We start from the raw sequence: 13475 nt of genomic DNA, 5'->3' as shown, positions 1-13475 counted from the left end.
GACCTCAAAACTTTAAACATTACCAAGGCCAGCACAATCATTTAATTCATCTTTCTCTAATGTACAAATGAAATATTAATGCAAAGAGTACATTTCCATCAAATAAATTTCCTCCTACACGCTCAAAGATATCTCTGGACATTTATATAGCAGTTGCATTACTAAAAATACTACTGATTTTTATTTTATACAGCGTTACATGCTACATGATTTCCAAGACATTGCAAACACTTAAAAGTTTTGACTACATTCAACTGTTAAATTTTTGAGACTCGTATTCTTGCAGTGTAAGTGTCATGTAAACTGGTGTGTGAAAACAAACTTTCAGTGGATACAGCAGTTGAGCAACGGTTCCACAAATAGTAACCTCTGCTGTGGTGACCACAGGGGAAACGCTTGTTTCCCAGCAACCAATGGACACAAGGCAGTAACGCAGGGTTAAATACAGAGCCCGTCACCCATTATTCTCTGTGGATACAGGTGGATGACTCTATACGTGTCTGCAGACACAGCTGCAGACTTCAAACGCAACCATTTCACACAGCCCTCCCTGGCCAGAAGGAAATTAGACAGGACTCATTTCCTACTGCCGATTTAGGAGGAACAAGTTCAGTTATAAAACACCAAAGAGTTCAATGAAACACTGCCCAAGACATCAATGGTGACCTATTATGTTTCCTTGAATATGTCAGGATAGGTCTATTAGTGACATAAATCATTGCATTTTTGCACAAAATCTCATTATTCCTCAATAATGAGATTTCAGTTTGATCAGTGCTGTCCATTTTGTGATCCTTTACGAATGTTTTAGGGCATCTTGTCCCTTTAAATCCAAACAAGCAGCTGCTGGCCACACACCCCAGGTCAACATTTACACTTGCATGCGAAAATGACTGCAAGCAGTTACACAATTATATAAGCATGCATCTTTGAAAAGCAGAAGAGCCTTCTGTACAACCAACAAAAATCCAGGAAGCGGTTTCTGAATGACATGTTAACCAAACCACTTGTCTTTTCCAATAGTCATTGTACAACAGTAAAACCAGCTGACCAAATGTGCTGGAGCTAAGCTTGGGTTGCTAGGTAACAGGCTGAGATCTACTGGGATTGCAAGGTAATGGTTTGCTAGGTGAGGGGCTATGCCAACTGATTTGTGACATTACATCTGAAGGTTTTTGAAATGGGTCACTTTCAAGACACCAAAAACACTAATTTATTGCTAAAAAATGACTGCACAGTTTTGGGGGGCTTTTTTTGTTTGTTTTTGTAAGAGCTTGGCCTGTTTTAAGAAGCAGTAAAGGTCCAAATGGAAGTACAAAAAGATGGAAAATGTGAATTTTGCATAATAGGTTTCCTTGAAGACGTCTGCAGTCCAAGATCTACGGTATTCAATGCAGTTTTGAGTGGTGGACCAAAAACTTTTGGGGATTCAAAGTGCAAGCCATCCAACTAATAAGCAATTGAAGAGGAGTAAGTGGTTTTTAAAGTGCAAACTGCAAAAATAGAGAAGCAAGCAAACAAACAGTTAAAACTAAAGTTTTTAAGAAGGCAATAAACGAAACAAGTATGTGTGCCTATGGTGTTATTTTTTGCTGTACTACTGTCAGGGAACCACATTCATATAAGCTACTACTGCTTTCCAGAGCGCTAACAGCTTGCAACATAACATACACTAAATACTCGCGCACAAGTGTTGGGCTGTCAGGCGAGGTTCCAGAACTAACGAGTCTCACTACAGAGCTATAACAAGAACAAACGGTGCATACAATATGGCAACACCCTGCTGGTGTGAGCTGCTGACAGAATCAACACAGCAGACACCACGTCTACTAGCATTACTGATGTTCAACATAAGAAAACTTACTAAAGGACATCTGAGCCCTTGTTCCTTAACGCCTGCAGACAAAGCTGATCCATGATTATCACATATCAAACAAGTCCCACAACATTACGTTTGGGAGAGCACTTCTAAAGTTGCACAAGACTGAGCTTGCATGTGCAGCACCAAATCGATGCAGGCAGAGAACGAATGTGACCTGAAATGAAAAAGCCAGAAGTTTTGTCCAGAATGGCTGCAAAGTGCCTTTTCAAGACGCAGTCAATGAACCAGAACCTTGAGCTACAATTTTAATTGAAACGAGACCAGAAAGCAGTGGAGGAAAACTTCTGTGCAATAATTTGGGAACAGTTGAATTGGCAAAGAAATCAAATTAAACATTTTAAAATGCACTTACCAAAACCAAACAACCTTATGGTAGCATTTAACTTGTGTAAAATTTACTCCTAAACAAGCGGAATTGAAAAAATTAAAATGACTGATGATTCAAAAATTCAACGCAAATTTGTTTTTGTTTATATTGTATGTAACATTATTGCTGGCATGCAGAGCATGGATCTGTGCCACTAAGAATATACAAACCCATCAAACATTTCATCACAACAATCTATGGTGACTGCTAGGTGACCAAAATATTGCAAAAACCACTGAAATTTAACATTTTGTGCCGCTCTTCTTAATCAGAAATTTATCTACTGCACAAATTTAAACAGATCTAACAGAATAAGTGTTTAAGTTCAATGCCAGGAAGTTTCCACCAGGTAAGGTCAGGACACACCCAAAACCACCTGACGTAATAAATGTTTTTACAATGAAGTAGAAGCATGTTTGGGGAGCAGCATTTTTGCTGAGGAATTACACAACAAAAGGTTTGGAAATAAATAATATGCAGATCTTAGCTAGAAGTTTCACACCCATCTACAGCTCTGACAAACACAATGAATGGAAATCATGACCTAAATACAGAGAAAGTATTTTATTTTGGTAATGTTTTAAAACTTTCAGCAAAAACTTGTTTTATTCTCAGCCATGAATGTTCTCAGGTGAGCTGCAGCACAGATGGGAAGTGTCAATGTTATTGCTGCACTATCTTAAAGGAGGACGATAACTTAGGGAGATCATGTTGGCATTTTTGAGTCGATCTAAAATGAGAATCTTTGAATGATATTTTTGAAATGCTGATAATCACTACGCCTTGTTTTTAACCTCTGCTTAGTAGCCAATTTAAAACTGTCAAAGAGACCTGAAAGAGAAGCTGGTCACTCATTCATTATTTACCATTTTTAATCTTTGATAGATGACAGTGGAGTGCTACTCCATTGCAGCAAAAAGCAGCCAGTTTTTTTCCTTTGTGATTTCTGACTAAAAGCAGAGCTCAACCTCATCTGAAAGCTTAAAAAAAATAAACTTGCTCTTGCAGATTTATATCGCAATTGACTAAGAGATGTGCAGTCAAATAAAATTATGACCAGGAAACATGTCCACGCCAAATCTTCGGGCTCAGTAGTTTGAATGATTTTTTTTAAATCTTGATGCTCCAGTCCAAACAATTTGACTGGGTGCGACAAGAAAAACTGGATTTGAATTAATGCATGTAAATAAGCACTAAAGTCTCAAAAAATTTGGTTATTCAAAAACAAAAATATAAAGAAAAGCTTGACAGTTTTAGGACGACAGGGAGAAAACAAAGCAAGTACAAAGCAGAGAGCCTGCCAATATGTTACATAAACTGGCCTTTTCCAGCGAGTGCTTACATTTCCATTATTGAACACTATAAACACACTATAAACGCAGCCTGGTAGGGCTCCAGCGTCACATTATGTTTCTTCACTGACAATCATAACCAAGCAGAATTCCACAACATAAAAACAAACTTTGCAACATAATTTTTCAGTTTCATTTTCAAGCTGAATAAAAAAGAAATTCCCTGTTTTTCTGTAACACTTCTGCAAAGTGTTACAGGAAATATTGAGTAAATACACCTCAGAATTTTTCATATGGAAAAAAAATCTTCTTGAGGATAATTGGAAAACAAACACATAGGCTGGCACACAAACGGATGCCTACACGACACAGCTGAGGAAATACTGCTGTGTTAATGTGATGAGACAAGGTACAAAAAGTAAAGCAACACCTCTGTAACTAAGAAATCACATCACGAAAAGCTTAAACACGACCTGTCCAAATCTGTCAGCTTGCAAAAGACGATAGCCTTCTTCTCTTTCACCTGATCTCTGAACATTAATTATTAATAAAGGCCTCTGCTCTGTTTTCATTGTGGGTAGTTTTACGTCACTGGCCTCCGTAGGACAGACGAGTCACCTCATCAAGCCTTGCTACCATGGCAGCGACAGTCGAGCATGACGAGCACTGAAAATCTCCTGAGCAACAGTAAACCTGATGAGTAACACTAACAAAACAATTCAGCAAACAGATCAAGATCCTACTAGCTTATTGCATCTTTACCTTCGAAGACTGAGCAGGAAGCTCCTTCAATAAATTTTGCTTTTCAAATGCTGCAACCTTAATGTAGCTTAATTTTTTTTTTAGAATGGTTTAAAAAATAAAAAGAAGTAAATTCAGCAAACCTGATTGACAAACATCTCTTCAACATCCATACAAAAAAAGTGGTTATTTTTATGATTTAATTATGATTTTACTGTATGTAAAATCAAAGTGGAAGACAGAATAACAGAATGAGTGCAAAAGACAACCCCCCCCTACCCCAGCAGGAGTCTTCTGGGAGGTGGATCCAATTAAGTTCTTCATACATTTTTATCATAACTTCACAAGTACAGCAAAGTAGAAGTTGGAGTTTTTCTTCTGGTAAACATCAACTCCTAAAAAACCCCTTAAGGAAGAAGGGACAGGCCCTGAAATAAAAGTATATTACCATTTCTATAAAGCATAAAGAAAATCACACTCAGATTATCAATTTTTCACTACATAAAAAACAAACGATTCAGGTCATTAAACATTTCTAAGTTTTACTGTTTGTTCAATTTTACTAACTTTAAATGTTCGTTAAGCACAACGAACATTTAATATACACAACTTCAAGTGCACTTCAAGTTGTGTATATTATATTTTCAGGCGGTCTAACCAAACTAAAAGCAGTATTTCAACTGAAAGCAATTGAAATACAGCATAAAATGTCATATAGTGGATTCAATTAAAGTAAAAGGACAAAAACAATCTTAAACAGCCCACACAACAAACAAAAGAAGCAGTACATCAATAGTAGGGCAATACGATTTGAGAACATTTTGCAATGGTTTTAATAGAAAATATCAATATCTGACATTTTCTTCCCTCTGTTTCTGATATACCTTCAATCACTGTGTGACCTGTAGCATTTTGGGCAACATAATTTGTGTCTGATGTGAGCATCTGCTGCCACAAGATTCTGTCAAACTGGCTGGAAAATGAATTAGTATGCAAGTTCACAACGCTTGAAATATGTCAACAATTATCGAACATCAAACAGTATCTAGCTGTATAAATATTGTGAAGACTGATATTGTAATGACAATATTAAAATCATTCTGTTTGACAGAATGTTCAGCAGATCCTCCTCACATTCTGTTGCACAGATTCTGATGCATTTCTCATGTCAAAATTCCAAACTCAAACATTCTCAGTCCTAAAAAATAAATGTAAAAGCTTACTCTGGATTTTTGGGTGATATTTCTATAGTGGTCAGGATATGAAGGAAACATCTGGAAGACCAGTGAGGAAAGACTGAAGAGGAAAAGATTGGTAAGCAGATAGGTGAATAGATACAATGATAAATCAAAGAATGGGAAGAAGAACTTGTATAAAAACCTTTGTATTTTAAACTGTGATTCATCTCATTGCTTTAAGTGAGATGGACAGTTTCTTCTTTCCAAACTGTGTAGGATCCCTATAATCCTTCATTATCTATTATCACCCTATTGCTCAACCCCATAATAAAGCAATCGGGTAAATTTACAGTTCTGTAAGCTCTAGTTTAATATGGAAGAAAACCACTGTATGGTTAACAATAGTGGTAACCACTGAAGAGCTGCACAAATTAACCAGGGAAAACAGATCCATAATTAGAAAGCACAATGTTTGTGCTGATGACATATCCATTGTTAGACATTGACAGAGGCAAACTGTATTGTTCACTTAAAACATTTTCTAACCATAAGTACATGTGCTCCACACTTCAAAGCATAAGAAAAAAAACTTCAAAAAACTAGTGAAGGTTGCAAACCCACACTTAAATTTCAGTTTACATTTTGAACTCACATTTGAGCTTTAATGAGTGTGTTCAAAAACTTTGCCTGAATAAATAGTTCTGGAAAAACCAGGGGAAAACCCAGATTAGTTGAAAAAGAAAGAACATAATAAGTGTTCCAAACCTCATTGCATTGATACTTTCATTCTGTGAACGTTTGACATTCAACAATACTGTTCAGATGCTCACCAGAACATTGTATCATGCAAACCACTTTTCCTAGCCACCCGATGTTTGAATAACATAAAATAAAATTACAACTAAAGCAGTTTGTCGTGCATGTGAGAATATGGACTTCTACCTCCCAAAGCAATACAACAAAGCAAGCACTATTGGTTTCTGCATACATAAAGTCACCCTTTGATAAAAACACAGACAAGTACAAAGTGCAGCAGATAAGACACTATCAACATTGTAAAAATGGAAACAAGATGAATGACAACCGGTTACTAAGTGTCAACACATTACTTCCCTGGTGAAAATATTTTCGTACAAACGGCTCAAATTTGACCCTTTGGCGGCAAGAACTGCTTTTTATCAGGTCGCTTTAAAATATCTTAGCAAGACCTCTTAGGTCTTACTAATGCAACATATTCCAAGTCTGTCTTTTCCTAGGATCTCCAAACTACAAATGATTTTAGACCTCAACAGTTGAAACAGTTGAAAATAAAAAATATAGGTGGATAAATGCCTATTGATATGTCAGTGTTTATATGAAAGAAAGGATATAGATGCTTTAAAAACCATCAAATATCTATCCGATTTCAATTATTTTTCTGTATGGGTTGCACACAGAAAAAAATGGTCACATTTGTTGCATCTAATTTTGGACAGGCAAAACTTTTATATTTCTCTCCCCTACATCTTTGATGTGTATAGGAGTTCACTTAGTATCTTTATTAGAATTCAGAAAGTTCACATTTCTAGTTTTATAAAATTTTCGTAGAAGCTGTAAAATAAATTAGTTTATTATGAAACAGTTTTTTTTGTTGTTTTTTTGCGATAGAGATGCACCGATTTATCAGCCAGTCAATTTATCTGTGCCCATTTCCTTAATTTTGGGAGCTCAGCTGATACTTATGTGAATCTGATCTCATCTACCTCAACAAAGGTATAAAAATCAACCAATGTTCTTTCCTGCTCTCTCGTGAGATGTCTGTTTGACAGATTGACCCACTTGGTCATGTCTGTAAGTTTGCAGTTAATAACACACCCCACGGTTGCCAACTCAAAAACCTTCTTTCTGTATTTACCGACATTTCAGACAAAAGAAATGGGACTGGCCAAAATTGGAATCAGCAGATCAGGGTTTTTAAAAATTGGTCATCTGCAATTGGCCAGAAAACTGCAATCGGTACACCTCTAGTTTGTGAACCTTAATAGTTTAATGTAGCTTACACATGTCACAATGATTTTGGTAGTTTAAAGCGACATTTTCTGAAATTAGACAAGGCATTGATCATATCAGACATTATTTAATGGGAAAAATATTAGAATGCAGTATGTAACAGCCACGGCGAGCCCATTTATTTCATTTTCTGCATCAACTCAGACATATGAACACACCCAAAAACAAAACACCAAGGCAGGAATGCCAGAATGTTTTTTCCTGGATCTAAATGTGGGGTTTTCATAAACCGCATTCTTGGCTACCCTCTTGTGTCCTCAGTGACCTCCCCGAGTCTCAGTGCCAGCCTGTTTTTAACTGAACTATGATCTCAGTGTTGCCAACACAGCTTCAGACAAAAAACACACACACAGACACGTATGAGCGCACACTCATACGCATTTAACCGGGTCAAATGCAGAGCAAATCCTTCACGTTACATAAGAGCTATGTGGCATACTAAGCCTCAGCACTCAAAAAGAGGAAGGTCTAGGGAAAGACCTGCTCATGTTAACAAAATAAGGAAGTTTCCCCACACCACTGCTGCTGGCATTTCAGTGCTGCAAGCCTTGTCGCTTTAGTTTTTAGCTCAACAGAAGTTGCATCAGAGCAGGAAGGTCTCAATTTCAAATCCCTATCAGATCAAAACTAGCAGAAATTTAAGTTAGAACAACAGAGGAACTTCTTTGTTCCTTACAGAGTAATAAAACCAGCGCCATCAAAAATGGAGCGCAGGGTGTGTGCTGTGCGTTTGCTGTCGACATTCTCCGTATGTGTAATAGATTGTGCAATGTTTGCAAACTTTCCGAGACCTTATTGGAACAGTTGGTGAAATGTCCAAGCAGGAATACAGATAAATTAAATTTCCAGCCTACTGCTGTGTGGTTAATTAGGAAAATACTTTTGACTTTCAAATATTTTTAGGCCTCAATAAACATGCAACACCAACAAAATTTTACAAAGCATTTCAAAATGGAAAGAATCTAATAGCAAAACTATGTTTCTTTTTCTTGCTTTTTATAGTCTAATTTATTTTTAATTAAACCGGGGGCTCAATTTACTCATAAGCTTCAGGCTTAAAATTTAATGACATTTTCTGCCCAACAATGTTTGATGAAGTTTAAAAGTCTAACCCATAAGTAGGATATCACGTCTTTTATGACTGTCCTTACAGATACTGCGGTTGCCCTTCATTATAAAGGCGAGGAGCAGAACTTAGGGTGTGATGAACTGGAAGAATGCAATCGGAGCTAAAGATAAAAAATATGCATTCATGCAGAAAAGAACAGAGAGATAGCAAACAAAGAACGAAAAGCGAAAGACTTCTCAGGAAACAGTCAGAGCATGCAAGTCAAATCAGTCCAGTTTATATTAGAGGAGAGGCCTGAACACTCTGACGCTGAGGAAAGACTTTGCTAAGCTCTGTGGGAAACAAGCGCATAACCAAGTATTAGCTGTGCGAATGACCGGTACACAGGCAAGTTATTATGACAGATTTTAGGATGTTTCACACTACGGAAAAGCTGATCTTTCTTAAATGAGTCTACTCTGTAAATTTCCTTTCTTTTCATACTCCATGTTGTCACTTCAGCTCATTTCCAGAAGCCAATTTGCTCCTTCTACATTAATAATTGTAGACCGTACCAGAAAACATCTGAACTGAGTGGCCTTGGACAACAGTCACTTGGATGAACAGAGACCAGTGAATCATGCAGTAATAACCAGCACAGTCTTCACCCTTTACTGGGCGTATCCCAAGTATTTCAGGGCATTAACAGTTGGCTGTTCTTACCTGTAGTATCTGGACTGAAGATAAGTGGAGCACACGGCCTTGGAGACATGGCTGGCTGAACCAAAATCAATGACTTTGACTCTGTATGGCTGCCTGGATGGATCCACCAGCATGATGTTTTCTGGTTTCAAATCAGCATGGATCAAACCCAGATCCTTCAACTTCTTTAGGGCTGTTGCCACCTGGAGAGACAAACCAAGTTATATTGGAAGATCATTTTTTGTCTTGATAAATTATGTCATTCTTAGTTTACAACAAGAACAATTGAAAAAAAATCTGACTGATACAGATTGTTTTGTTTATTTTGGGGGTTTTTTAAGGCTGTCCTAGTTTATAATTTTTTTTCTCAGCCAAGAGCAAAGAAATGCACTGCAGGCATTTCAATTGATGAAGTTTTGAAACCAAAATATAAAAAATAAAAAATGATTACAAAATCATCCGTATTCATGCATCAAACTATATGCAACAAAGTATATGCAGTAAGTTGATGTATTTCTAAGCACACAGGTGAAATTAGTTATCAAATAGAAGGGGGAAAAATATCGGTGCTGAAACTGCTAAGCACAGATCTGAGGCCTCTGATCGGTGCATTAGCAGATTTTATAAATGATGCATCAAATAGTCAACAAAAAATCTAAATTTGCCATTTTTTTCTTGATCAGTTTTTTGACTGTTGAATTGCAGCTCAAATTTACCAAAACTAAATGCTTTCTGCCCTCTTAATTGAACTTCAAAACTAAAACTTGGTGCTTTTTGGCCTGTAAGCACATCAACACCTGCTCAGCTTAAGTATCTTGTCTGCATTTTTGAGAGAAAAAAAAAGAAACCCAAATGATCCAAAGCCTGCCTCTGCAGGACACACTCCAATAAAAAATATCAACCTGTATCAGCAGTTAAAAGTCTGACTGGTGCATCTTAGACTGCTATTTAGTTCTCCAACAGAAGCCCTTTTTACCTGCTGTAGAATAGGCCTGATGATTTTAAGAGGCAGTGGGCTGAACTTGTTCTGCTTCAGGAAGTCGTAGAGGTTTTGCTCCAACATTTCAAACACTAAGCAGGTGTGGCTGCGGTGCTGAAAACACTCCAGAGCGCGCACCACATTGTGCTCTTCTGCATTTTCACTGCTCAACCGAGCCAAGATCTCCACCTGCCAATTAAAGAACCAAATTTGATTAAAATTCCATAGTTCACAAAGTGCACATTTCAAGCACAAACATTTTATGGCCAAAAATTACAGTGTTTAACATTCTCACCTCGATCTGTCCTTGGCGTGCATAGGATGGGTGATTCTTCAGTATTTTGATGGCCACCACTTCATTTGTCCCCCTCTTCCAGCACTTCACCACCTGACCAAAGGTTCCCCGACCCAGAAACTCCAGAACCTCATAGCTGTTCTTCAACGAATAAAGGACTTCATGCTGAACCAACTGATAGTCACCGTCTCCTGATCCATTTCTGTTCACAGTGGCACCTGCCACAACCTCATTACTGCCATTGGTGCTGGTTTCAGTCCCACTGACCCCCACACCAAGGCCAGTCACCTCATCAACCCTGCTGTGTTGAGCGGTGAGAGTTCCTCCACCCCCGACTCGAACAGTGTCTGCATTGTTCCCAGTGCTGGTTTGCAACATGGCCACAGGTAGAGGAAGTGATGGCAGAGCAGGTACGTCCTCAACTATCTGCATGGTTCTGATGCGGTTACTCTCCCGCTGTTGTTCCCCACCTTCACCTGTCTTCTCTTCACATACCTGGGGGACACCTGAGTCAAGAAGGCCGATATAACCTCCTCTTATTTGTGCTCTTTTGTTTTTGGCCTCCTCCCACTCTGCTCCTAAACAAGCTGTAGCCAGAAGCCCGCAGTCCAAGCCTCCACCTTCTCTCTCAAAACTTTGGTCAACAGTCGGCTGATCCTGGCACTCAACCGGTCCTGCTTGCTGCAAAGTCCAGTGCTCCGTTTCCCCAACCGGCTGCCCCCTGTTCACCCTTCCTACGTCAGCAACAGTTGAGGACGGGATAACGTTGTTGGGAAATGCAATACCGTAGTTGATTCCAATCACATATGTCTTGGGCAGGGGTCGATGCTCAAAGGCTCTGCTGGTGTTATTACTGCGGTGGACTTCACCTGTGTGTCTGCTGGTACCACTGCTGCTCTTTCCTAAGGCACTTGTTTGTGCTGAGTGCAGGTGTGATGGGTAGACCAAGGCTTGTGAGGCCATACCTTAAAAGAAAAATGCATTTATTAACTTTTTTTAATACACATTTTAAAACTTGTACGACACAAAAACTCAAGTTTGCCTGAGATTAGTGTTCAGACAAAGGAAGTGGTGAAACCCAAAACGTCACCTTTTCTCCTAGATACATTGTGGGTTTTAAAATAAAAAGCCATAATAACAGCCACCAGAGCAAAAATAAATGGAGGCCTTCATGTCACTCTTACTGGAAAAGGGAACAAGTCTTCTGTAATTGGAGATGGGGGAAGCCCAGTGCGTGTATGGCTAGTCCCTGCATGCCACACTGCAGGGTCAGTTTCACACAAACCAAAGGCACACAGCAAACAGCTCCCCAGAGGGAAAAGTGATACACTATGAAGAGGGATGAGAGTTCTCCACCTCTGCTGCACCTTTACAAATGTACCGATTATATGAAAAGACTTTTGTGTTGCTCTTTAAAATGTAGGCGAGATACAAAAACTATGATAAGAAGGTCACTATATGACCTTTTCAGGACAAAAATTTTAACTTGATGTATTAAAGACCAAAAAAAATTGTCAAATGCAGAAGTCATATCTGAACAATGCAACAGCTGAAGTGATGCAACCTGGTGACTTTCCACTGTTACAACAGAAACACTAATTTCTCCCCATTTCTAAATCTCAAGTGAATGTGCAATGAAGCGTGTATCAAATTTTAACTCCCTCTTTATAACTTTTGGTGTGTTCATGCTAAGAAACTGGAGTTTTTAAGAAAATTAAAAAAAACAGCACAACCTGATCCTTCAAACACAGATTTTTAAGGCCACAAAGTTTTATAAGTAAAGACGTACCGATCAAGATTTACCTCGCTACAGTACAGATTTCTCAGTTGTCCTTATAGCTTGAGCCTCTTAGTCTAGGAGCTATAAGAAAAAAAAATTCTATGGGCTCTTGGCTAAGAATCTACTTTGATTTCAACAGAACAATGAGGGATAGCCAAAATGTCCCCACTTACTTTGAATATACTTTGTCCATAAATTTCTTTTTATGAAATTCCAAAAAATTATGAGCAAATTATGTTGGATGATGCCACTATGGACAATAATGGGTTTGAGTTCTCAGGGTCGTTGTGTGAAATGTCTAGGGATAAAAAATAAAAAAAAAACTATTAGAGAAAGAAAAAACTAATCTCTATTTGTCAGAAATTTCAGGGAATAAATCCGAACAATGTGAATTGTACAAAGATAAAACAAAACAAAAATAATGAAAAAAAAAGACTGTGCCTCTAAATCTAACTAATTCACTTTCACAACTATGCATTGAAGAACTGGCTAAATAAAATAAAATGAAACTAATCTTTACATTATCAGTTGGCTCACACATAAAGTACATTAAAACTGCTAATCAATGCTGGCGATGCAAAAAAAAAAAAAAAGTAAATTGATTTAAATGCTTTTCTCTTTAATACCGAAGATCAGAAATTGCCCGCTAAATTCAGATCAATTCTTCTCTATTAAATTCAACTCCCAACAAGAACAAAATAGTGAAAATAAGTTTGCGGGGTTTTGAGTTGTTTTCAGAACAAAAACAAAAACAAAAACAACTCATGGTAATTTCCAATACTTTGGTGATACATTATTATAGCATAATTCTCTTTTAGTGTTCAATGAAAGTTTGTGGGACAAGGTTAAGAAATTAGATCTGAACAAATTCTGCAGTTATAGAAACTAGAAGACAGAGATTATTATTCATTTCAAATTTCTACAAAATCCTTTTTGGCACAAATGCCAATGATTTTGGTATATATGTGTGTAGATTCAAAAGGAGAAGCTGTAAGAAATAAATATTTTTAAGGTGCTGTAGTTGTTTTAGGAATGTCAGCTGGATTAGAACCAAGACCACGAAAGAGACTTTCCTAATGTAATTTACTGTTCATTTACTGTTTAGACAATCTTCAACTGGACCCCAACTCGTAATTTGCTCATGATGCATGGTTCGATTGAG

General features: G+C 37.7%; 1 protein-coding gene across 4 annotated transcripts in view; it reads right to left on the bottom strand.

The window, feature by feature from the left end:
• The window catches only part of hipk3a (homeodomain interacting protein kinase 3a), a 29808-nt gene that overhangs the window by 14342 nt on the left and 1991 nt on the right, over positions 1-13475 (bottom strand). For all 4 annotated transcript variants that reach the window (XM_055041502.1, XM_055041573.1, XM_055041657.1 and 1 more), the window contains exons 2-4: positions 10534-11498; positions 10236-10427; positions 9281-9462 (exon numbers count right to left, since the gene is read on the bottom strand). In XM_055041502.1, the coding sequence (XP_054897477.1) occupies positions 9281-9462; positions 10236-10427; positions 10534-11498 (1339 nt within the window). The remainder of the gene's footprint in view (positions 1-9280; positions 9463-10235; positions 10428-10533; positions 11499-13475) is intronic.

The sequence above is a fragment of the Poeciliopsis prolifica genome, unplaced genomic scaffold (genome assembly GCF_027474105.1).
Source record: "Poeciliopsis prolifica strain line A6 unplaced genomic scaffold, Auburn_PproV2 SCAFFOLD001, whole genome shotgun sequence".
Taxonomy (NCBI): Eukaryota; Metazoa; Chordata; class Actinopteri; order Cyprinodontiformes; family Poeciliidae; genus Poeciliopsis; species Poeciliopsis prolifica.
This window is presented reverse-complemented; position numbering and strand designations above follow the sequence as displayed.